The 23,872-nt window shown below is 36.9% G+C and overlaps 1 protein-coding gene and 1 long non-coding RNA gene across 2 annotated transcripts; one reads left to right on the top strand and one right to left on the bottom strand.

The window, feature by feature from the left end:
- Positions 1-8,111: 8,111 nt before the first annotated feature.
- Positions 8,112-21,213, bottom strand: CUNH11orf58 (chromosome unknown C11orf58 homolog). The gene is made up of 5 exons (XM_032881121.1): positions 20,993-21,213; positions 15,280-15,363; positions 12,700-12,760; positions 10,874-10,983; positions 8,112-10,169 (listed from the first exon to the last, which is right to left on the bottom strand). The coding sequence occupies exons 1-5, from the start codon at positions 21,053-21,055 to the stop codon at positions 9,939-9,941; spliced, it is 549 nt and encodes a 182-aa protein (XP_032737012.1). The 5' UTR covers positions 21,056-21,213; the 3' UTR covers positions 8,112-9,938.
- A 149-nt stretch (positions 21,214-21,362) lies between these two features.
- On the top strand, positions 21,363-23,451 carry LOC116881361. Its single transcript, XR_004385396.1, has 2 exons — positions 21,363-21,519; positions 23,316-23,451. It is a non-coding gene; the product is annotated as an uncharacterized LOC116881361 (long non-coding RNA).
- Positions 23,452-23,872: the final 421 nt, after the last annotated feature.

Genomic DNA, 23,872 nt, shown 5'->3' with positions numbered 1-23,872 from the left:
TGCAGGGCAAGGGACTGATGTCTGACCAACAGCCAGCAAGGACCTGAGGATGGCAGTAGTCATGTAAGTGAGCTGGGAAGTGGGTCCTTTCCCCAGGGAGACCTGGAGATGATGGCAGCCCCAGCTGCCATCTTGATTACAGCCTTGTGAGAGACCCTCCTCCAGAGGCACTCAGCTAATCAGATTCCTGGCTCATGGAAACCATGAGATAAATGTTTATTGTGTTAAGCCGTTAAGTTTGGGGGTAACTTATACAACAATAGATAATCTACACAACAACTTTCTTGTTAACGTTAGCCATTTTGATGTGTATGAAGTAGGTTTATTAGTGTCTCTCTGATTATTAATGATATTGAGCATCTTTTCAAAGTTCATTGACCATTTGGATTTCTTTCTTTTTTTCTTTCTCTCTCTCTTTTTTTTTTTTTTTTTTTTTTTTTTTGGTGGGTGTGGGTAAAGTACCTGTCAGGAGTTTTGTTATTCTAGGGTTTGCATACCTTTTCCTTGTTGATTTGTAGGGTTTCTGAATATAAGTCTATTTTAGCTTGGGTTACTCCTAGAAAGCAGGGCCTAAGGCAAGGGCTTGCAGGAAGATGGTTTACTTGGGAAATGATCCTATGGAACATAAGTGGAAAGGAAAGAGAAGAAACCAACAGAAGGGTGCCTTTTCAACCTGGTGACTGTGGTGGGAAATGGGCTCAATTTTATTGGGGCCTTCTGAAGAGCCATGTAAAATACACCTCAAAATTATCTGAGGTATGAAAGAAGATCACTTATCTACTAGCTCAGGGACGCCATTGACCAGGGGTTTTCCCCATAGGGTGTCTCACATATCTCCATATCCCACCTGTTTCCCCCAAATGAACCCTGTATTGGGGCAGCCAAGAAGCCATTGGGCATCAAATGAGAGGTGAGGCTAAATGAGATCCCACCGCAGTAATAGCTAGAGTAAAATGGGGGCCTAGAGGATGTGCAGTGGAGCACGAGAAGTATCTGACACAAAGCCTCGTATTGATTATAATGAATTGCTAGATTGCTAGTATCTTCTTACACTCTGTGACTTGAATTTTTACAGTGTCTTTTAATGAATAGACATTACTAATTTTAAGGTAATCAAGTTTATAAAATTTTCCCTTTGTAGTTTGTGGATTTTTTTTTTGTTTTTTTGTTTTTTTTGTCATCTTGTTAAAAGAGTCTTCCTATACTTAAGTCATGAAAATGTTCTTCCATAGTATTTTTTTCCCCCACAGTGTTTTCTAAGCTTTATTGTTTTGCCTTTTACAGATCTACAATCCACCTGGAATTGATTTTTAAGTAAGGGGTCAAGTGGACATCAGTTTTCATTTTTCTATGTAGATATCCAGACTATTGAAGAATCTATCATTTCTCACTGTTGTACTGTGCCACCTTTGTCATAAATCAAGCATTCGTATGTGTGAGAATTTATTTCTGGGCTCCTTTTTTTCCTATTCCATTGTCTATTTGTCTATTATTATATCATACTATTTTAATGACTGGAGCTTCATAGTAAGTGCTGATTCCCAGAAAAGCAAGGTGTCTGTTTTATTCTTCACAAATATCTTACCAATTTTTGGTCTTTTCCATTTCCTTACAAATTTTAGAATCAACTTGCCAACTTTCACCCCCCGCCGTCAAATGGATTTTTTTTTTTTCTCTATTGAGACTGCATGATGTGTAGATTACTTTGGAGAGAAGTGTATCATCTCTATAATATTGAGTGTCCTAATCCTGAACATGATAAATTCCTTCATTTATTTAGGCCTTTAAAATTTTCTTTCCAAAATATTTTATAGAAAGAATTCTGCTTCTAGCAGTGGTGGACAAGGTGACTTTGAATCAACTTCCTCTATGAGAACAAATAGAAAAGGAGGCTAAAGTACAAAAACAAACAAACAACAAACAAAAAACCCCCCATATTTGAGGGCACTGGAGAGTTGTCAAAGCACTGTATGGAGCCAAGATTTAGAGGAAATGTAGAAGTGGGATGTCAGCATTTTGTACCATTTTCCCCCAGAGCTGCATCACCCATTCCAAAGGCAGTCAGCCAAGGGCCCAAGGGAGTGCTTTTGTATAGATTTGGGGCTTGACAGCTCCCCCATCGCCAGGACTCTTACTTCCAAATCCCAATCTCCTTGACAGTCTTGCATGCTGGTCTGTTTTTTTTCCACCCAGTGAATCTGCTGCTTCTGTCTACACTCCTTTACTGCGGTTGGAAAATGACCTCAGGAGCAGGGAGGGTTGGATGTGGAAATCAGAGTGTGCTTCCTTTCTCTCAGTGATCAGAAGTCCCATGTGGGTTGGCCAGCACAGATTTTTAATCTTTACTCTTGAAAGATATTTTCACTGTGGATAGGATTCCTCGTTGGTGGGGTTTCCCTCGCAGTGTTTGGAAGTTATCATTACCTTGTGTTCTGGCTTCTTTTGTTTATGGTGAAAGGTCAGTTTTCTTATTTTTGCACCCTTAAAGATAATGTGTATTTTCTTCTCTGTCTGCAGTTACTTTTCTTCTTGTCTTTGGTTCACAGCACTTTTACTAGAATATGTCTAGATGTGAGTTTGTGTTTATCTACTTTGGAATTTAGAGATTTCAAGTCTGTGAGTGTATATCTTTCGTTAAGTTTGGGAAGATTCTTTTATCGCTTTAAAAGATATATTTTCCTCATATTCTATTTTCTTTCTTTAAGGGATGTATAATTGTATGAATGCTAACTCTTTTCACTCTGTTTCCCTGCTAGGCAACAATACAGCATTATGCAAGAATTACATCTGTGTGAGAAGGATTTGACCAATCAATTAGTCTTTCTCTTACTGAAATGCTTTTGACACTCAGATTCTCTCATACTCTAAAGCAGTGTCTGTCTCTGACATTAGCAGTGGCAAAACCCATCCACCATCATGGAATTTGGACAGAATCACCTCTTGTTTCAAGGACAAAGGGCAAAATATGTGGAGGATTTTCCTGGTCACAAGGTTAAATGTTTAAGGTTTTAGGCTGTACTATGCCAGCCCCAAGTGGCAGGTTCTGAGCCATAAAGGCACCTATTTGCTCTTTAATGAATGTATCTGTGATATGAAGCGCCCTTTAAGGCATGGGCTCCAGGGTAGGAGCCCATCCACCTGGGTTTAAGGGTAACATTTCTCAGTCTCAACACTAACATTTGGGGCCAGATGGTTCTCTGTTGCGGGGGTCTGTCCTGTAGTATCATAGAAAATGTAGCAGCATCCCTAGTCTCTGCCCACTAAATACCAGTAGCACCCCCCAGTAGCACCGATTACTAGTATCTTCAGACATTGCCAAGTGTTCCTTGGGAGGCAAAAATCCCTCCTGGTTGAGAACCACTGGTCTAAGGATAATACTCCTGACAAGACCCACATTAGAACTTAATACCAGTAGTCTGCTTTATAAAGGAAAGCACATAACCAGTTTAACTAGAGATCATGGGTTATAATGAGTTGTGTTTTCCTCTGGCTTTGGAAGGAAACTCTTCCTGTGTAGAAGCTTGTCAAAGCTTAAATTTCGTGTTTATTACATTAACTGTAAGCCTCAGTTTTCAGGACTGATCTTTTATCTCTAATATAAGAATCCTTTTGGAAATGGCTTCACTTTAATTTGAAGAGTGGCAGGCAGAATGACTCCATTTGAAGTCAGCCTGAGGAGGCAACATCTTAGTACTGGTAAAGGTGCAAGAGGCACTGTATTTAGTAGAGTGAATTAGGCTCCTTGAAGCAGCTTTGAGGGCAGTGAACAGCAGCTTGGTGAGATGGAGAGAAGAGGGAAGGCACTGTTTGGTATCTGTGGGGGGCATACCTTGGGGGGAGCATACAGATGTTCCTTTGGTTTATCCTATGCCAGAAGTATTGTGGAATGCCTTCTGAGAGTGGGCTAGGGAGCTGAAGTTCAGAAATCAAACTAGTGGGGGTTTAAGCAGTAATAATTTTGGTGTGATAAGTTAATGTGTACTTCCAGTTTGGAGACAGAAAAGTGAAGTCATTCCTCTCTTCTTTTGGAAATCACCCAAAAGCAATAAGGAAAATGAGAAATGGAACTGCAAACTCTAGCTTCAACAAACCTAGGAGACATGTGAGACGTGGAACTCTCAAATGGGTGAAAGAGTTGAAAAAGTAGTGAATATCAAAAGAAGAGTACAGGAGAAGACTTGCTTCTGCAGTATCTGAGAAACCTAGTTACTGTCTTCTCGAAGGTGAGCCTATTTGCAGGACCAGTCTGTTCAAGTAGCAGGGAAGAGAGGAAAACCCCGCATGTGAAGAGCCCTCTACTGTAGCATATGATCTTCACTGGCAAGGCTAGAGGGGTTCACACACATAACTCTGGATCACATTAAAAAACTGTTAGCTTATCTCCTCCTCAATATGAAAATCCTGCAAATACCTGGGCAGAGCTTAAATTTAAGATGCGTCATCAGTTTTCCTCATACAGGTAAATGGGAACTCATTCTTGACTCCCCTCTCACATGCTACATCCAGTCTTCTGGCAAATACTGGTGCTCTACCTTCAAAATACATCCCAGAATCAATTTCTCATTACTTCCACCATTACACTCTAAGCTACATTCCTGTGCTCACCTAGAATACTGCAATAATTTCATACCTATGGTCTCCATTTTGACGTTTGACTCTCAATAGTATTTTTTTCAAACAGAGCTGCCTAACTACATTAGATCATGTCACTCTAATCAAAAACTCTCTCCAGTATCTCTTCTCAGCATAAAATCCAAAGTTCCTTTGGTGGCTTTAATGATCTTATTCCTAACTGCTATCTCTTTGAACTCATCTCACAACTCTTTGTGACCCCTAGCTTATTCAGTTACTTACATTGCATCCCTTTACCCTGTTTTCTTATGTTTATCTCATTTGATACATTTGTGTATCACCCCTCCATGAGAATGTAAGCCTCATTAAATCATTAAAGATTTTTGCTTACTGCTGTACTTCCAGTGGCTAGAACTGTGCTTGACACACAGAAGGTGCAGTAAATATTTGTAGTTGATAAAAGTAAAAAAAAAAAAACAAAAAACAACAACAACAAAAAACTAGCACAGGCTTTATATGAAGATATTACAATAGAGGAAAAAATCAAGAAAAATAGACATTACATGAAGAACACCAAAAAAAAAAAAAATTGCCTCAAAGTAGTTGAGAATTGGGGCGCATGGGTGGCTCAGTGGGTTAAAGCCTCTGCCTTCGGCTCAGGTCATGATCCCAGCGTCCTGGGATTGAGCCCCGCACTGGGCTCTCTGTTCGGCCTGGAGCCTGCTTCCCTTCCTCTCTCTCTCTGCATGCCTCTCTGCCTACTTGTGATCTCTGTCAAATGAATAAATAAAATCTTTAAAATAAAATTGAGAATTATGATCAAACATTTCATAACCTGAGTATCTTAATGGAAGATTAATCTCTATAAAATAAGAGCAGACATCAGAAATACAAGAGGATATGATGAAACAACAAAGAGTGAAATGCAAGCTGCTGGAACTCAGGAATAATATTTACAAAAATGAATATAAAATTGGAATGACAGAAGATACAGTGCTCAAATCACAATACGGGGAATAGAAGATAGGGTTTAAAAATAAAGAAAAATGACATGGAGAACAGAAGCAACATGTATATAACTTGGAATTTCTAAAGGAGAAAATTTGTTTTCTTTTTTGTAGGTGAAAGCACTGAGAACCCTTGCTCATATCAAGAGTTGGCAATAGGTTTTAAACTTCAAACCTCTGGAACTAAGGGCATTATGCTAAGCAAAATAAGCCTATCAGAGAGAGACAATATCGTATGATCTCTCTGATATGAGGGATTTGAGGGGGGGTTGTGGGGAGTAGGGAAGGAAAAAATGAAACAAGATGGGATTGGGAGGGAGACAAACCATAAGAGACTCAATCTCAGGAAACAAACTGAGGGTTGCAAGGGGGTGTGGTGGGGGGGAAGGGATAGGGTGGCTGTGTTATGGATATTGGGGAGGGTATGTGATATGGTGAGTGCTGTGAAGTGTATAAGCCTGATGATTCACAGACCTGTAGCCCTGGGGCAAATAGTACATTTTATGTTAATTAAAAAAACAAAACAAAACAACCAAATCCCCTGAACTCTTGGCATCTAGGCCAAACATCATAATGATCTTTCACCAAAATGTATCCCTAATAAATTAGCTGACAATTCACTTTCTCTACTAATTTTATTAAAGGCATAGAACAGGAAACCTCCTGGCTTGCATTCAGGCCTCAGTATCAACATTTCAAATTGTCCCCTTTTGGAGCCTTGATTTTACCCACAGGGAAGATAAATCACTGTTAAGTTTGGGATGATGAAGAGGTATTGCCTTTCCTTCCTTTCTTGAGAAAGTCAATCATGAAAGGAGAGGTAGGTTTGAGAGAGATCAATTTAGGAACAAGAACATATAGATGTACAGAAATTGATTCTATTGAATCTCTTTGTGTAACCCGAGTAGATATTCATCTAAAGATTGATGGTTAACAATGCTTAGTACTGCTAACAGTTCAAGCAAGGAATTAACTGAAAAATCCGTTTTAGGAAAATGAGAATCACTGATTTGATGAACGTAGTTTTCAAAGCAGTTGTGTGAAACCATATTGAAATGAAGTGAGGAGGGAGGGGATGGCAGTGAGGAAGGCAGTGACAGAAGCAAGTTATTAAAACTGGATGTGGAAGGCATGAGGTAGGATGACAATAGCTCAAGTATGTATTATCTAAGAACAATTATTTTTAAGATGTAAAATACTGGGGGTAAAAATGTTGACGGAAAAGGGCCAACAGATTAAGGGAGAGGTTGAAGATGCAAAGGAAGATAATCAAAAGCACTAGGTTCACAAGAAGATTCAAAGGATTAACTATAGCTAGTATTCATTGAGCACTGAATACCTACCAGTGTGAAATGTTTTTAATCTGCTTTATCAAATTGTCACAGTCACCATACAAGGTAGTTGCTATTGCTATCCTTATTTTACAGACAAGAAAAGGAGACCGAGAGAGATCCAGTTTGCGCAAGGTCACTCAGCTTCTTCACTGTGGTGGTAGAGCAGGGCTGCAACCTAAAGCTGTGAAACTTGTCCATGGTTGTGAATTTAGAAGGCAGAAGTTGAAGGAATTTCTGCCTGATAAAATCTATTTCTTATGTAAGTTAGGGCATGTTAAGAATGAAGGAGGGTTATAGGTTTATGAATAGAGGCTTTAGACAATGGCTAACAAAATGGGAAAAGAGTTGACTAGAAAAAACAGTACTGATAACATGCAGTGTTTAGGCCAGTTAACATTGATTTTTAGTAATACTGGGTCTTCTCCAGAAATAATCCATAAAGGACTGGATAGATCTACATATGGGATTTCCCAGGAAGGTATGACTGAAGATTATTTAGGACACTGACAATAGTGCTATTGAATTGATAGACCAATTACTAATCTAGACAGGGACTGGGAAGGTGAAAATAGATTGACAATGACCTAATTTGAACATCTATAAATGAATAGAACTGTTATGGTCAGAAGTAATTTCTAAATTAGCAATTTCAGAGGTAAAGTTGTTTTTGGATATTGGAAGTATCCAAGATATGGTTATTGTTGGAGACAAAGTAATGGAACCAAAGCCCAGTAAGAAGTGGTCACTGAAGTCAAACAGGTAGTTGAAAATTTTTCCTCAAAATTTACTCAAATGTGACCTGTCTTTCTGATCTCAAACTGCTGTTTAATCAGAAAAACAGTAACTTCAAACTTTCTTCTATAACTTCATTTCTCCCAGGTTTAAAAAATTATAGATTTGAGGACTTTTACCCATTATTACACACAAAATTGGAAACTATGTTCCTAAAAAGCTTTCCAGTAAAGACTGTTAAATCATTGGCATAGATAAACACTTGGGAGAAGGGCATTTCAGGTAAGAAATTATCAGTGATAGTAATTTGCCATTAAACTTTTGACTGAATAGTCTCTCACTGTACCAAAATAATTTGTATTTTCCCACCTGATTCTTTAATAGGGATATCAAGATGGCAAAGCATCTGTCTCTTTTTTTTCCCTAAAATTGATAATGGAAAAAAAAAAAAAACACAACCCTGATATTCATGCTTAAAAGATAGCCATGATGTTTAATGTGGTGCTGGGACACTAGGCTACATGGATCAACAGACCTAAATTTATTCCAACCCTGAATTATGTATATGGTCCAATAATATATGAATTAGTTGGATAAGAACTTCTCCATTTGGTCATGAAGAAAAAGGTCTTCCAGTAAAGTTATTTTAGAAGAAGGCTCTTCTATTTACATATTAAGAACCAAGACTTATAAATAACCCAACATGTTTCAACAATAAACTAATGGAAAATACTTTTTAAAATGTAATACTGATCTCTCCCACTTCCATTCTTAAACATAAATCAGCCTTCATTTACTACTTCATTTAGTTGTAATAAGCAACCCTAGAAACTAGATATTTAAAAATCTGTGGCCAACTGAAATTTGAATAATGCCAAACCTATTCAAACCAAGTATCTATTAAAGGTCATATATCCTGTCTACTACCCCCTGACTTGATATTTTACTATGTAGGGTAGCAACTACTATAAAACAATGTAAGAAATAAGAAAAATCAAAAGCCAAATGTTGGAGGGCTCTAATCTATGAATGGATTGCATGAACCAGATTATCACCTATTCAAGTTGCTAGACTCCTAAATTTTAAATTTCAAAGTGACATAGGAATTTGTTTTTTAAGTCCAACACATCGAACACGTAAGTAGCTAGGTATATAAAAATTCAGCAAACAAACAGGTTTGACTCATGCCTCTGAACATGTTACTTAGAAATATTTTGGACCCAAATATTCAAAGATCATGGACTAGCCCATATTGGAGCCTGTTAATCTGCTGTACACATCAACCACATAACCAGTCAGAGAATTCTAATCTCACTCCCAAAGAAGCAGCAACAAAATCAGAAAGCAGTACTACTTTCCAGTAATTCAATAATCAAGATAACAACATTGGGATAAAATGAAGAGAATTTGTTTCAGCTTCTTCTTCAATAAGGCTATTCCTCATTTTAGATAATGAGGATAAAGGTATCACAAACCAAATATGGGAAACTGCTTTTTCTTTATTTAGGCCTCAGGAAGAAAATTAACTTTGGTCACATATTACCTTGAAAAAAAATTCCAGTTTTACATATTCCTAAATAGATAGGACCAAATGATCAGAGAAATAATTTCTTCTGTAAAAATTGGCCAAATTTTATCAAAAATCTAACATACAATGTAATTCAAATTATATAAAGACTGCTTGGGATCATAACATGCCAAATGTATGACAGTTGCAACTCCATCCTAACAGGTGTGAAAGTATTTGCTCTCATGTTGCTTTGGTCCAAAAGAGTAGAGTTGAATCAGTAAGAGTAACCTAAGTACCTAATCTTTGCAAACAATTTAGATAGTTACTGGCAGCAGAAATACCCATGATGAATAGTTCTACTGCAGCAAAGTACAATAACTGAGTAGTTTTCATGAACACATCAACAGTATCAGATTAAACTTCTTATAAGAGAAAAATATGAAGGAACAAAAAAGATGAAACAGCTACCACAAAAAAGTGTTTCCTCCATAACTATCTGAAGGGGTAAAAAGGTGAGATTAGAGTCTGATGATGCTAATATGAAATGAAATTGAGTACTGTATTTATTTCTTATTTTATACAACTCTTACTCTTTACAAAAATGGTTATAGTCATGCCCATAAAAGTGTAATCCATGGCATCTGAAAGCAAACACTCTTTGTAATTATTTAAAAGGGCCTTTTTAAAAATTATAATACAAAGGTCTGTGCTCTATAAGCAGTCCTCCACTGTGCATTATAACAATAAGGCTTACTTTTAATACAAAGACTAAGTGTTTGGGAGTTATGAACCACTGGATTTAACAAACATCATTTTATAGTTGCTTTTTGCATCTTTTTTGTTTTTGGGATCCTCCACTTCATCAGGGTGTTCAGTAGCTTGGAGTTCTTCAGCAGACTCTTCTTTCTCTGACTCTGAATCACTTTCAGAGTCATCTGGACTTTCAGGATCAGGTGAATCATCATCATCATCATCATCTCCAGCCACATCACCTTCTCCATCATGATCTTCTACCTATGAAAATCAACCAACAGGTTCTTCTTAAACACTACAATTACCCAGTACAAAAACTGGGAAAGACACTAATTTTTGTCACAGTCTCAGAACACCTACTCCCTAGCCATTAACATCAAGTTTTATGATCGACTCAGGCATCCTGGTGTTTTACCCATTAGACTTAAGTAGGATTTTGTTTTAAGAAACAGCTCTGACTGTTTCTGTTTGACTCCCCTCCCCCTAGTTTGAAAACTACCATATCTTCCTGAAAGAAACAGTATTTTTTTAAAAGTAAGACAAATTAACCACTGACCCATGGAAATGAGGAAAAGTGATCAATCTTTTACATATTATATTACTTTGGAGTAGTTAACCAGCACTTATAATATGAAAAGAGATCAAGGAGAAAACTGAGAAAGATCCTAAACTAGTATTTACATGAAATATTTTCTCTAACTTGTATGTTGTTCATGCTTATTAAAGATGTGCCATAATGATTATCTAAGCTGAATTTACATTAAGCTTGTATCAAAAAACGTTTGTAAAACTCAAAAATACCTTTTCTCATTATCTACAAAGACCTATTTGGGCATATGGAAAATTAAGTAACTGTAAAAAGAAAGCCTTCTACATAGGATTCTTGACTGCTGGAGTAATCTAACAGAAATTAAGGTATCAATTTAGAAATTATCTTCCCATTTAATGAAAATGTTAATTACTACCTCACTGAAGCCAAGTCCACAATGTCGTCGATATCTTCCTGATAATTTACTGTCCATACTTTGCTGATATTGAGATTCCAGTTCTTCATTAATTTTCTTGTCTTCTTCCCCTGCATGTCCAGTGTACTTTGGTTATGTTTTAGTCAAATTAATAAAAACATTTGATTACACAAAAAAACCCATATTACAAATGCTAATATATTCAGGGCTGATTTCTCTGTGACTAATTTTACAACGCATTTTGTGGATGGGTTTCCTCTATACAGTAGATATAATACTAATACCTAACTGCTATTAAAAAACTGAAGGATGTATTTATGTATTTATCTAGTAACCTACCCTCTGAACTACAAAAGTGTTGATAAAAGATGAAGAACTTATATTTTTCTATGTGGTAAGTTAAAACTACACAAGTCTCAGAACTGCCTGAAGTTCAGGTATTATAAATATTAATTACCAAGAACTGTGGGCCTTAAAAATTTTAGCTTACTTATAGTCTAATAAGTAATTGTTCCCTGAAAGTGAGTTTTCTCTCACATTTAAAGCACCAGCAACAAACAAAAAAGTTTGTCTTTTAACAGATATATAATGAAAAGGCAGGCAATTCTGTTCAGAGAATGGCTAAATAAATAATGGCTCTAATTCACGCCTTTTTAAGATACCAGTTTACTGAAACAACACAAACTTAATTACAACTAGAACATTACTAATACCATCAAAGCTTTCTGAGGGGTTGCCTGGTTGGCTCAGTCACACGAGCATCCAACTCTTGATTTTAGCTCAGGTCATGATCTCAGGGTCCCAAGATCAAGCCCTGAATTGGGCTCCCCACTCCGCAGGGAGTCTGTTTGAGATTCTCTTTCTTTCCCTCTTGCCCTCCCCCTGCTTGCAAGTGCTCCCGTGCTCTCTAAAATACATACATAAATCTTAGGGCGGGGAGAAAAAAAGCTTGAGTATGCCATTTTAATTTGTAAATATAAGAGGAATTTCATTTTAAGTCACAAATGGTGGTGCTTGCACTGTTTTTATTCATAAAGTCCACAGTTTTAAAAGAATAAATGCAGTAGTTAAATATTTTTCCATTCTAGAAAGCTCAGGTATTCTTTTTGCCTCAAATTCTTTTTCTAAGAATGCAAGTCAATTTGAAATAATTACTTGGAAAAATAAAAGACCTGTTAATTTCTGAAATGTGCTACATATTCTAGGTCAGTATAAAGTTAATTTAAATAATTTAATTAAAAAGTTTGTTAAGTATGATCCAGGTCATTATGCCCTATTATTAATAATGTCCAAGATTAGTATCAATTTTATATAGGACAAAATTTCATTTTTTAGCAGCCTGAATTCAAATTCAAACTCATTTTTAGTTTTTATTTTAAAACTTTTTCCACTAAAATTAATTTCTTCAGGCTTTGTGACAAGTTTCTATTCTTTATTAAGGATTTCAAAACAAAACTCAGTGAATAAATTCAAAGCCAGTTTAATATGCCAACAATAATACCGTATGTTAAATAATTTATGTAAAAAATTCATATATACATACTACGTAACAGTTGGCAAGATAAGGCATAAAACCTCACTACAGTAAGTACGAGCAATAAAAACGAAGACAGAAAAAGGTCAGTTTCTTGGTCAGAATATCATCGATATATACTCTCAAATCTTTAAAGTATATGATAATTGTTATATATACACATTTACATATCATTTCCAGATCTAAGATTTTAATCATTAACACAATTATACAGAGAATATCCTGCAATACATACGAGTATCTCATGTTCCAAATGCAGCACTGCCTCTTCAATTACATTTTACTTTCTTACCTGTTCGGAAGTGAGATGTTGATTTGTGGTCTCCTATAACAAGACGACCAGTGTGTTCTTTCTGTAAGAAAGTAGAAAATATATTGGAATTTGAGACCACAAACTTAAAATAATTATTGAGTGTCTACAATGTGCCCAACATTATTCCAGGCTTCTGAGATACACTGAAGAAAAAGAATTAAATTGAGATCCTTGTCTTGATGGAACTTATAGTCTAGCAAAGATAGAGATGAGGAGGGGAAATGAAATCAGTTAAGTAAATTATAGTACGGTAGAAAGCCCTAAGTGCCTTTAAAACACACAGAGCACAGAAGGGGAGTGGAGAGTATGCAGCGGTCAGGCTGGAATTTTAAATGGGATAGATGACTAAAAAATTGCAGCAATATAAATATTTTCTTTCCTAAAAGGCCAATTGAATGAGTTGCTTTAACTTTCCCATCTCCTCTTTCTGATATCTCAGGCACACTTTATAGAAAGAAAGCAAATGAAATTATTTAGCTAGATAAAAATAAAGTAATAGACTCATAATGAAAAAAGTGATAGATCTTTAACAAATAGCCAGCTCATTATTATTTGACTACAATAAGTACCCAATCTTAAACTGTCAAGAACAGAATTTAAAGCAATCTAATTCTACTCTAAAATATACAAATAAATCCTGATTCAATGTTACTAATTAATTACATCACATAATTACTCTCAATTATCAGTTACAATGCACTCCTTATGGTTCATATTTAGTTTCATAAATGAAAGAAATTCTTCACTAAAACACAGTGAAGGAGACATTAAATGTGACTGCAAAGTAATCTTAACCAATCACCTGTGAAGATATAGTACATAACAAATCTTCCTATTGTGAAAGGATGACAGACACATTTTCCATACTCCAAGATATTACTGAAAGGCTTCAAGCATTAATACTTAACTGGTTTACAGGCCATTATCACAGAAGCAAATCAATGATTCAATATGCTGCTTCTTTAGATTGCAAAAGACACTCCATTATCAAGATTTGAAAATGTGTAATACATTGTTACCTGAGAATGATGACAGTAGTACACTAGTCTATTCATACTTTCTCCTAGCTGGTTCTCCCTGTGACCAGTAAAACACTCAAGGTAGCTTGCTAGGGTTAGGAATATACTTCGTTGCCACAGAATGGAATAAAACTAAACAGCCTATATATAAGATCAAAGCTACAATCTTGGCCTTGCTAGGAAATAATTTAATGTATGCTAAATAGCTCATATACTGGTAGTTAGTTTTTTAAATTGTTCAATCTGTTCTTTCTTCCCCACAGTTTTAATGAGATACATTTGACTATATAACTGGTATATAAAACTGGTAGCTAAATCTCATACACTTTATGTTAGGGTATTCTTCCTAAGTACTCAAAGAGTTTTCATTCTACTAGGTTGAGCACGTCCCCTAAATTATTACTTACTTCATATATTCTTAACAAATATTTAATTTGCATAAATCAAGGCAAACTTCAGATTACTTTCTATGATAAATCACAAAATTACCGGGAAATCTGGGTTAAAAAGATATTATAAAAATGTATCCATGTACAGGTATTACTGTGTTGCACCATCTCTTGCTACCCTGAACCCCACTATTCTAGTCTGGCTAACTCCTCTTTGTTTCACCAATTCTATTTCTGGGATGCTTTCTTATACCACTAAGGCAGACTTAGCTACCCTTGTCTGTTGACTCCACAGCTCTTTCATAGCACATGCACAGTTCTTTCATAGCAATTATAATTCTAAATTATCTGGTTTCCTCTATTATATGATGGCTCCAAACATGCGATCTATGTAAACCCCAGGACCTAGCATGGTCCCTGGCATCTTGTAAACAGTCAATAATGGTTGGTAAAATGCATGAGTGAGTCCCTATATGAATAACAAAAACAAAGGGCAGAATTTAATTTTAAGGAGCTTAAAAAAAAAAGCAAAAAAAAAAGTTTTCATATTTTATCCACATTTGGGGCAATGTTAGAAAAATAAATTGACTTGCTTACACAAAATAAGCATCTAGAAATAACTGTATTTGCATGTAAAAATTACTGCCAGGAACAAGACGGGTTTTTTTCCCCAAAAGGTGATGTTTTCCTGGCACCTATATTTTCTATTTTCTACCACGTTAATCAATTTGAAAGGGATTTCAAAATATATTGAACATTTTAAAGATTAAGTTTTTGATAAAGGCTTGACTAGTACTTCATGGGCTAGAGGGAGCTATAAAATATGAAAGGCCTACCAACTGGTCTGCCCAGAAAACTATTAAGTCATTAAGCTAACAGATAGCAAATTATAAACTTTCTTCCACAGGAGTCTCCTCAAACCAAGGTTTCTCTCTATTCAGTCTCTAAACTTTACTGCTCAGTGGCACTGAGAATCCCAGAAGTGGTTCAGAAATAGTATAAATTTTAAGTGCTTGGTTAGGTCAGCTGTATTTCCTAAGCAGAACAGGAAAATGGGATCCAAGTATATTCAGTCTGGCTCACTCAACAGACAAAATAAGGACATTATTTATACAGAAAGACTAAAATAACACAAACTGTTTGATGCTTACCTTTCCTGCGCCCATAAGTCTCAAGAACTTTTGTTTTCTTTCTTCATTACCTAAGTCTGCTGCTTCCCAATTGCTAGATCCAAGCTACAAAAGAAATTAGCCATTAGTTTTTTTGCATACTAATAAATATTAAAAAGTTTAAACTCTCCCCGCAACTCCTAAGGTTTAAAAAAATTCCTGTCATTTTTAACTATAAACAGGGCTCACTGATTTTGTTTAGGTAGCTAAGCGTATATATCATACTCAATATATACTCCTTTTCTGTTACCTCAAGGCAGTATCCTTTATTTCTTTTGCAGCCAGAGCTTTGATTTTGGAGACTGCACTTATCAGAATCACCTGGAGGGTGTGTTAAAACCCAAACTGCCAGACTACACCCCAAGGGTTTCAGATCCAGTAAGTCTGGGCTCAAGTAAGGTGGGCTCAAGGATTTCATTCCTAACAAATTCCCAAGTGACGATGATGCTGTTGATGTTCATGTGAGGACCACACCTTGAGACCTACTATCCTAGAGCTTTGCAAGGCCCTGGAGTACCTAGGATTTCAAACCCAGAGCCTGCCACGGTTGTTACTTAAAAGTTAGTCTGGCTTTAGTGATAGTCTAAAGGACCATGGAACACAAAATGGACCCAATTTTAGGTTTTCAACTTCTTTTCTGTGCAGTTCTAGTTATTTAAGGATTGATATATTAAGACTTATATTCTTTCTTAAAGGTCTTCTGAAAGAGAAAACAGAAAAGGGAAACAGAAAACTTATTTTAAAAAAAAAGTAAAACTCATTCTACCTTGCAATTATCAAATGGTCAGTTGGGCCCTTTTACAATCTAAGAAATGTTATGGAATCCTAGTGATCATATTTTTCCCTACATCTTGAAACAAATGTAGGAAATATTATGATTCATTAGTTATTGCCAACTATACTAAAAATGACTAAAATAAGGAAACAGAAAAAACAGCAGAAGAGTTTTCTCATCCTGTTGTCCAAGGTAGTGCATCATCTTTCAAGAAGATGTCACTGCCCGTTGTATACTTCTAGCTTCATGGACACAGTTGAGTCCAGAATTTTCATTTCTACCCATAATGGCAACTAGTTAAAAACCAGAAACTGACAAAAGCCATGTCACAATTATTAGATGAATAAAGTGAATGCAAAATGATAGGTGGTATACCCTAAACAAATGATAATGGCAAAATTAATCGTATATGCAAAAATCTTAAAGACTGAATTTTTGGATGCTGAAATACTACATGACTTCTCTCCAACCCAGGAATCAAGAGACAAACTAAAAAAAAAGAAAGAAAAAATTCGGCACTCTCATCTAGCAAGTCACTCAATAGGGATTCTTCGTCTTGCAATACTGCGCAGTAAGAGCCCGGACCATCCTGTTTTTCTAAGAAAAAAAAGTGTGACTGCTTCATCTTTTATATTTGTACACCAATTTACTTGACAGGATTTGAAACTGAACAAGTGCTAAAGGAAGATGTATATACAAAGGTGACTAGAAGGAATGTAGAAAGGAAACATTCATTGGCTTGATCATTCTAATTGAGTTTATAATCTAAATATGAAAATGTTTTGCAATTATGAAGCAAAGATGACAACCCCCCTTTCAACACAAAATTATGGGCACAAAAGTTTAAATTCTTCATATTATATTTTGATGATGAAAATGCTAGAACTACAAATAATGATAAAGCTAAAATCTATCAGAAATTATTTGAAATCTGAAACTATGTGTTCCAGTTTTACACATAAAAATTGATAAGCAGTTAGCTGATTCAGAGGATGCTAACCATTTTAGGTATGTATGTCACGAAAATCAGAAAGCCATGTAATAGAAATTTGGGCTTGCTACGGTTACATATTGAAATTTTCAATAAAATTGTTTTTCACTATTTTTGTTCTTCTGGAAATTATTTGTAGAAGGTTTAGAAAATATAAAAAAAGAATGGTGGGCGCCTAAGTGGCTCAGCTGCTTAAGCGACTGCCTTTGGCTCAGGTCATGATCCTGAAGTCCCAGGCTTGAGTCTGCATCCAGCTCCCCATTCAGCAGGGAGTCTGCTTCTCCCTCTGACCCCTCCCCCTTCCCATGCTCGCTCTCTCATTCTAATTAAAACAAAATGAAACAAAAAACAAAACACCAGAAAAGCAAAACAAAACAAAACATACTCAATGGTGACCATTTCTCTAGGGATATGAGTGTTGAAGTATTTGTTCATGGAATATTAGCCATCAAAAAAGTGAAATCTTCCCATTTGCAATTACGTGGATGGAACTAGAGAGTATTTTGTTAAGTGAAGTAAGTCAATCAGAAAAAGACAATTATCATATGATTTCACTTATATGTGGAATTTAAGAAACAAAACAGAGGATCATAGGGAAGGGAGGAAAAAGTAAAGTAAGATGAAATCAGAGAGGGAGACCAACCATAAGAGACTCTTTACTTCAGGAAACAAACTTGAGGGTTGCTGGAGGGGAGGTGGGGTAACTGAGTGATGGGCATTAAGCACATTTGATGTAATGAGCACTGGGTGTTAATATACAACTGATGAATCACTGAACTCTACCTCTGAAACTAATAATACACTATATGTTAATCAATTGAATTTAAGTAAAAATAAACTTAAAAAAATTAAGTATTTGTACAATACTGGATAATCACTTGTGGTTCTTCCAAATTCCTTTTTTTGGGAAGCTTATATGCTTTAACGATTTCGGCTACCTAACTTCCAAATCTCCACTTCTTTCCATCTGACAACTCAGTATCTTCATATATGCCAGTTAGTTCCTAACTATTTCTGGCTGAACACAGTTAAGAAATAAAAAAACCAAAGTACTAGCGAAAGTTAAGTTCTGATTCTCACTAAATCACTTGCTCTCTGAGTCTGGACCGCACATTTAACTTCCCAGCTTTCATTCCTAATCTACACAGAGTAGCTTCTTTAAAAGACTGTCTCAAGAATAACAACACCTAAGAATTGCAGTGTTTCACAACTTACAGCATACAAAGACTGCTCACTTATGTTCTCTCAAGAGTCCAGTTAATAAATAAGAACACTGAGGCAAAGTCACTTAAAAGTTTAAGTGACTGATCCTCTTGCCTTAAGTTCTCTGTTCTTTCCACATCATGCTGTACATGACCAAATGAGACAGAATATGTGATAGTTTATGAACTAGTTATAAAAGTTACAGAATCAAGTTAAAAACAAAACAACTTTCTAAAAGCCAAAACTTTTCTATTAAAAGAGCAAATATCTTCCGAAGTCTTTACAGAAATAATTCTATCATTTATAATATTTAATCCTATTGTTTTTTTCCAATCGTCAAGTCCTTCTGGTTCTTCCTTTCAAAGACCTCAGCATACAACAGCAACTACCTTGCTCAAATGCTGCATTTTCAAAAGCACATGGGTGCCTGATACATTCTTGGAGGGTCTCCACCAGTTACTAAAATTAACTTCCCCTCACCTCCCATTCTCTTAAAAATAGTTTTCATTTCTCCACTCCAATCAAACCAATGAGACCATTTTTAAGTTATCCTTAATACCTTTTATTATAGAACTGTAGTCAATTTACCTCCTCCTGAATACATAATGTAGTAACTCTTAGAATTTACTTCTAACACTGTCAGCATTTTCTTAAAGCTGGATTCCATGTTTAATATCTATTTTGAACATCTTTCTTTCCTTTTAAAATATTTTATTTATTTGAGAGAGAGGCAATGTGCATGAGGTGGGGGGGAAGAGCAGAGTGAGAGGGTGAAGCAGACTCCCTACTGAGCAGGGAGCCTGACATGGGGCACTATCCTAGGACCCTGGGATTCTGACCAGAGCTGAAGGCAAATGCTTAACTGAGGTGTCTTCTACTTTTAACATCTTTCAAATGTTTTGTTATCTCCATTTAATATGTGAGGTGATTAAGCAGAGAAACTGATTATCTTTCACACGCAGTGTATGTTCATTAGAAATTGATGATCAATTACAACTTCAATTATAATTAACTGATTTTCTACAACTTAAATGTACATTTAAAAATAATTTTTAATTTTGTATATAGTATTTAAATATGTTTTTAAAAAACAAGTAAACTCCTAATTACTAGTAAAAGTAATAGTCACATGAAAGAAACTGACTTAAAAAAATCACTATCAAAAAGACAATTATTCTATTGCACATTAAATTAGCAACATAATCATTTTTAGATAATGTGTGAAAGTTGTAGGACCTAATCTTGAATTGCAACTACAACCATTCCCTCCAAAAGAATGCTTGTAAGATTGGAAAAGGTCTTAAAGGTCATCTTAAACTGATCCCAACAGAAGCTGTGGAGTTATCCCTTTAACGTTCTGTTAAATAACCTAACATCAAGAGTTCTCCGTCAAGCTAAAAGGTATTTCTGAGTCTAGCAAAACAGGTGCCTGACATTCTAGGAATCAAGTCACAGTTAAATACCAGGAGGAAAACAATGTAATAGCTTTTAAAATGGCATCCAGGTTACTCAAATGCCTTAGATAAATGACTAACAACTACTGGATTACCATATTAACAAGATCTAAGAGGCAGTAGCAGGGAAGAACAGAGGGCACCAAAAAAATCTCACTATGTAATTTTTCATCCCCAAATCTTTCCTGATTACTAATCTTTCTGCAAAATTAAATTCAATTTAAGAACCTTGGTATTCCGGTCGTAATCCCACCTTCTATCCGAAGAGGGGTGGGTCTTATACAACTTAAGCACTAGTAGTAGTCTTCAGTGAGCTTTTAACGGTTCACAAAGGTATTATGAAAGTGCACTGAACTGCACTATAAAGAATTCAACATATTCAGAAATAGTGCTTTAAACAATAACTTAAAGAAAATTAGATGTAGTTCTTTTTTCATCCTTAAGGATGACCTCTCCATGCCCCCACCTACCCGTCCCTAAAAATTTCTCAGTCAACGTTTCCATGGCGTTCATCCATTGTATGAAGGACCTAGTTTTCCGTTTACTGCAGTCTCCATGACACTGCGCTAAGAGCTAGGACAAATATACAAAAAGACCTAGGATAAGCACCGTACTCATTCATCTTTGAATTCCCAACACCTGGCATAGCAGTAAATATTTAATGGGTTACTTTAAGGAATGAGTGGTTTGCTATTTAAGCTGACAAGCTTGGGTGGGGGGAAAAGGAGGAGGTAGCTGAAATCAAAATGGGCTTCTAGGTCCCAACATTTTAGACCTCATCACCATGCGTCAGTACGAAATGCCCCTCCCGGTACAATTTTCGGTTCAATACTGTTTTCGGTTTATTCCCAATAGCACACTGCGCGAAAATAATTCCGGTCGGAAAAATCTGTCCAAATGTGCACCAACATCTTGACATTGTCATAGGAACAGTTTAAACCTCAAACAGGAGGGATCTTGCCATCCCTATCCCCAGTAGAAACGCCCGACAAAGAAGCTTCATCAGCCCCGCGATACGCTTCCCGACCCTCTCAGGACTTCCTTCCTCGATCCCCCTTCCTACGCAGGTCTCTGGCTCTTAAGATGTAGACCTCTACAAACCTTCCGACCCTAAGTTAGGAAAGGAGACATTTCCCATTCTTCTGGTTCCTCCCCCTCGGCCCTCCCCCTTCGGGCCACCTCGAACCCTTCTTCCTTCTTAAACCACCCTTCCCGGCCTACCCCAGCCTTTAGTAGGCCTCAACCCTCATCCACTCCGCCATTGTTATTTACATCGTCGTCTGGGGAGGCTGAACGCTTCACCCCGTGCGGATGGGACTCCCTGGCCGCACTCATCGTTGCTGGGACCCCGACGGGAAACGCCGAACCCACTCGCCGTTCTCTTCAGCAGCGGCGCCAGCAGTCTGCAACCTGCAACCGGCCCAAGCAGCGCCACTCCAGAACGCCGAGCCCCTCCAGGCCTTCCCCGCCGCGGTCGTCACCGCCGCGGCTACTCGCCGCTGCGGAGCAACTCTGGTAGTTGTAGTTTTCTGGCTCACTCCATACCGGTCTAAACAAAAGGCATGGATGAGAAAACTAAAACTACAATTCCCAGGAAGCCCAGCGGCGCGGTGTGGCGGGAGTGCCCTCTGAAGTTCCGCTTTCTTCAGCGGGTGAAGGGAGCTTTCCCGCGGATGGTTATGGCGGTGAGAGTTCATTTAAAGCGTCGTCGCCACAGAAAGCGGCTTAGAGACTTCGTCGCCACAGAAAGAGGCGTTTCGCCGTGAGATGCTGTGCGCCTGACAGATGCATCTGTCATAGTTAAGCATCTAGGTTTAAGTGTAATGTTTGAAGATTTTTGAATCCTCACTGGTACCGTCCCCCCGCGACAAAAGCCTTAAAAAAAAAAAAAAAAAATGGCTTCTACTGTTTCCACCCTCATGTTCGCTGTTGCTCCTGAGGGTTTACTAGATGACCGGCGGTGCGGCTTTCTAGAAGATTCTGATGAATATTTTGCCGCTTTCTCATTCTCACCGAAATGAGTTCAAGATGGTGCAGGTTAATTGGCTGTTGCTGAAACTAGGGTCTGCCAGAGGGAATTCTGTAAACGGCCCACACAGCGTTTTGTGAGGTGGGAGTGACCCTAACCGACCTCCCTGAGCTTCAGCGAGGCGTTGTACTTCTTGGGGCCTTCACTAAGTAAAGTCCCCTTCTGCCAGAAGGCCCTGTATCTTTTTTTTTTTTTTTTTTTTTAAGATTTTATTTATTTGACAGAAAGAGATTACAAGTAGGCAGGGAGAGAGAAAGAGAGAGTAGGAAGCAGGATCCCTGCCAAGCAGAAAGCCCGATGCGGGACTCGATCCCAGAACTCCAAGATCACGACCTGAGCTGAAGGCAGAGGCTTTAACCCACTGAGCCACCCAGGTGCTCAGGCCCTGTATCTTTTAATTTTCATTAAAATTTTTTCGAATTGAGGCGAAATCCACACAATGTAAAATTAACCACTTTAAGGTGTACAATTAAGTGGCATTTGGTACATTCACAATGCTGTGCACCAATCACCTCTATTTAGTTCCAAATTATTTTCATCACCGCAAAAAGAAGGTCAGTACCCAATGAGTAGTTCTTCCCCATTTCCCCCACCTCACCCCCAGCAGCTACGCTACTAGTCTACTCAGAAAGTGCTGTATCTAAAGGTTTTATTCAACTATTGAAGATTCATTCATTCAGGATCAAGGTGTCTGATTTTTTTTTAACCAGGCCTGAAACTGTGTGCTTTCAATCCTAACATTCTTCCAGGATGCTTGTCCTTATTTATTCTGAAGCTTTCTGACCTTGATCAAATATTTAATTTTTTTAAAGCAAAAATCAGTTAATGGCATGACAATATAGATCTAGTGTGCATTTTGGTAATGATAGCCTGTGAAACTGCTCAACTATTGGTTTCTGAATTTAGCAATTATTGTAGCTTTGACTGCCTCTGTAGAAATAATATTACTGTACTAGATTTCAGATGATGGTTGTACCATATACAGAACTGTGACTAGTGGAAGATAGTTCTTTAATTTTGCAGTCATATATCCAAATTCTCCTTTATTCTGGAAGCACAGGAATGACAATGCTAATTAGGATTATATGAAAAAAATCTCAGGTAGGGTCATTTTTATAACCAAACAAGGGACCTTAATCAATTAGTTTTATGGTAAGAATAAAACAAGTGGAGGAGAAGAAGAGTAAAGCTATGAGGAGAAGTATTTTGGGGAAGTGGTTACTTGCTATTTACTGTGAATGAAAATATTTTGCATATTAACTGTGATTCTACAAAGATTCTATAAATATAATTACAATGAAATTACAGTTAAAGAATTTTCTAGGATGAACTACAGTTCATATCCAAAGGATTTGACAGACTGTAAATTATACAATTTAGAACTTAGCTTTATTAACAAATAAATAAATGAGATGGCTGAATAGGTAATTTTGAACTGCTAAAAGAATTCAGAAATAAAAAAGGGCTATCAATAAGGTTAGTAGTTACTAAATAGTTTTAACTTAAATTGGTGACCATCGAGAAGAGCTTAATGAGCTAGCAACCTGCCTTTTATTTCTTTACCAGATTTGTTGGCACCTGGATGACTAAATCTTCAAGTTATCATAAATCAAGATCACAAGCCAAAAAGTAACATAGGAAATAAAAAGGACTGGATCATTTTACAGATTTTACTCAGTTTGATTGCAGAAGTCTATATAGGTAAGGATGGAATTATAGTGAAAAGGATATTCATATATGACACAGAAACTCAGTAATACCCTTCCTCCTTGTATTGTGTGCAACTGTTCCATTTTGGGAGGCAGGGGGTATGAGCAGAGGCAGAGGGAGAGAGAGAATCTTAAGTAGGCTCCATGCCCAGCGTGGAGCCCTATGCGGGGCTTGAGCTCACAACCCTGAAACTGTATTTTGAACTGAAATCAAGGATCAGATGCTTAACTGCTTAACTGACTGAGCCACCCAGGCACTCTGACAACTGTTTGTCTTAATTTTTTGTTTCTGTATCTTCTGGCACAATGTGCCACGGAGTAGTTAATACTTTTTTAATTAATGAAATATGAAATTATATAATGTAACCGAGTGGTACCTCATATAAGTCCTGGAAACTCAGCAATAGCCATCCT

This window comes from Lontra canadensis, unplaced genomic scaffold (genome assembly GCF_010015895.1).
Source record: "Lontra canadensis isolate GAN:19392208 unplaced genomic scaffold, GSC_riverotter_1.0 scaffold74, whole genome shotgun sequence".
In the NCBI taxonomy this organism is placed as follows: domain Eukaryota; kingdom Metazoa; phylum Chordata; class Mammalia; order Carnivora; family Mustelidae; genus Lontra; species Lontra canadensis.
This window is presented reverse-complemented; position numbering and strand designations above follow the sequence as displayed.